The 2,163-nt window shown below is 52.1% G+C and overlaps 1 protein-coding gene across 1 annotated transcript; it reads left to right on the forward strand.

Annotated features, from left to right (window-relative positions):
- Positions 1–502: 502 nt before the first annotated feature.
- Positions 503–1,820, forward strand: LOC127217849 (patatin-like phospholipase domain-containing protein 4). The gene is made up of 6 exons (XM_051178854.1): positions 503–592; positions 719–813; positions 938–1,073; positions 1,243–1,340; positions 1,434–1,569; positions 1,689–1,820. The coding sequence occupies exons 1-6, from the start codon at positions 503–505 to the stop codon at positions 1,818–1,820; spliced, it is 687 nt and encodes a 228-aa protein (XP_051034811.1).
- Positions 1,821–2,163: the final 343 nt, after the last annotated feature.

A 2,163-nucleotide genomic window follows, 5' to 3' on the forward strand; every position in this document is an offset into this window, starting at 1 on the left:
ACCACAACAGAGATTCAAGTGCTGGTCCTGATGCCAGGCCAGCAGAATTCTTCAGGCAAGACAGTATGATGATCTGACGATTAACCTATGGAATTTTTTAAATCCGTGATAACAGCATACTTTTCCGTATCTGGCAAGTCTGCCCAGGAATTGATGATACAAAAAGGTCACCAACTTACATATTTAAAGATGTAATTATTAAATTGTTTCATTATTTAATCTGGGAACCCTGAAGTTTGGTGCCACCTTGTGTGACTCAAGTGTGACAGACGATCTAACTATCTGATTATTTCATTATTCAAATCTGTCTTTTTGTACTCCAGGAAGAGTGGAGTCTGTATCCACCGTGTTGGTGTTAAACTGTCTCTTGTGATTTCATTATTTATTTATTTCTTGATATCAATGTTGATATCCTTTTGTTATCTCTCTAGGGGTGAATTATGAGAAATTATCTCTTTATTCATTCATTTTATTCCTCAAATCTGTGAAAAAGAATGCAATGATGCCATTGCTGCAGATGCGGAGGGAGAAGGTGCTGCCCTGTGCCATCACACACAGAGCAACAGGCCTGGCCCTGCAGTGCATGCAGGGAGTAATAGTCCCTGGCAGTGGCCATGGGAACAGAGGCTTCATGCATGTGGGCGGGGCACATGTGACATGTTACATGTGACATGTTACATATCAGGGGTCACGTGTGTGGTTCCCACCCTTCCCACAGGTCTGCACAGGCTTTGCACACAGCCTGGCCGAGGATGCCAGGCAGCAACCACTGGGCACGGCCAAACCCAGCTTCCACCTCATGGAGCGGCTGAGGTGCGGAAAGGGGGTGGGGTGGGGCACACGTCACATGGTACATGTTACATGTCACGGGTCACGCATGTGGATCACATGTCAGGGGTCACAGGTCACATGTGTCCCCCCTCCCCCGCACCATCAGGTCCAGCCTGGACCGGATCCTCCCAGCCCATGCTCACGTCCTGGTGCATGGCCGGCTCTATGTGTCCTTGACTGCAGTGAATACATTCCAGAACCGCCTTGTGTTCCAGTTCCCGACCCGTGAGGACCTCGTACAGGTGAGGGGGCGTGGCCGCAAGTGTAAGAATATGTCATGTTCCGTTTTTCCTACATGTGTTTCATCTGTGTTTGCACATGCGAGTCATATGTTTGCACATACGTGTATCGTTTTGCTCATGTGTGTCTCACGTTTCCCCTCATGCGTGTCCTGTTTCCCCTCATGTGCAGGTCCTTCTCTCCATCTGCTTCGTCCCCATATACTCAGGGCTGAATCTGGTAGAGTTCCAGGGTCAGGTGGGCGGGGCAGTAAGGGGCGGGGTGGGTGGGTGTGGTCACGCGTGTGTGACCCCGAACACGCGTGTATATTGTCGCGATTCCTCACATGTCCCCCGGCCCCCCATCTCCCCAGGCCTGGGCAGATCGCGCAGCCTCCTCCTGCCCCCTGGTGGTCGCACCCTCACCATATCCCCATTCTGTGGACGCCATGGCATCTCGCCCCGTGACCCTGGCCAAGGTCTTGGCTCGTGCATGCACGTGACTGGACAGGACGTGGAGGTGAGCCATGTGGGGCTTCCGTGGCCACGCCTGTCACAGAATGCTCACACCAACCTCACTTCCAGCCCAGCCCACACACACTTCTGGCTCCACCCAAACTCATTTCCGGCCCCGCCTAGATCTCCACCGCCAATGTTGCCCGCCTGGCCCGAGCACTTTTCCCGCCATCCCGTGGAAGCCTGGAGTCGCTGCACCATGATGGATTCTGTGACGCCGTGAGCTTCCTGCGCTGCGTGGGCCGCTTCTGGTGAACAGGAGTGTGTGCCCACATGTATGTAGCTGAATAAATGAAGTCCCTGTGATTTACATGCTTGTCATTTGTTTTACAGGCATGTCGTGCCTGTGGCTTCTGTGATCCTAATGCACAGCTCCGCAACACTTATGTATGTCGCATGTACACATGACATCACGGCCGGTGCCGCCTCCATTACATGCAGTTCACGTATGGAGTCATGGTGTTTCCATGTGAGCCAGTGCAGTGTGCATTGGAACCTGTGTACATGGCATGTGATCCCGTGTAGTTAACATGTGAGCCTGTGTATTTGACATGTGATCCCTTGTAGTTAACATGTGAGCCCATGTGCACAACATGGT

Source organism: Phodopus roborovskii, unplaced genomic scaffold (assembly GCF_943737965.1).
Source record: "Phodopus roborovskii unplaced genomic scaffold, PHOROB, whole genome shotgun sequence".
NCBI lineage: Eukaryota > Metazoa > Chordata > Mammalia > Rodentia > Cricetidae > Phodopus > Phodopus roborovskii.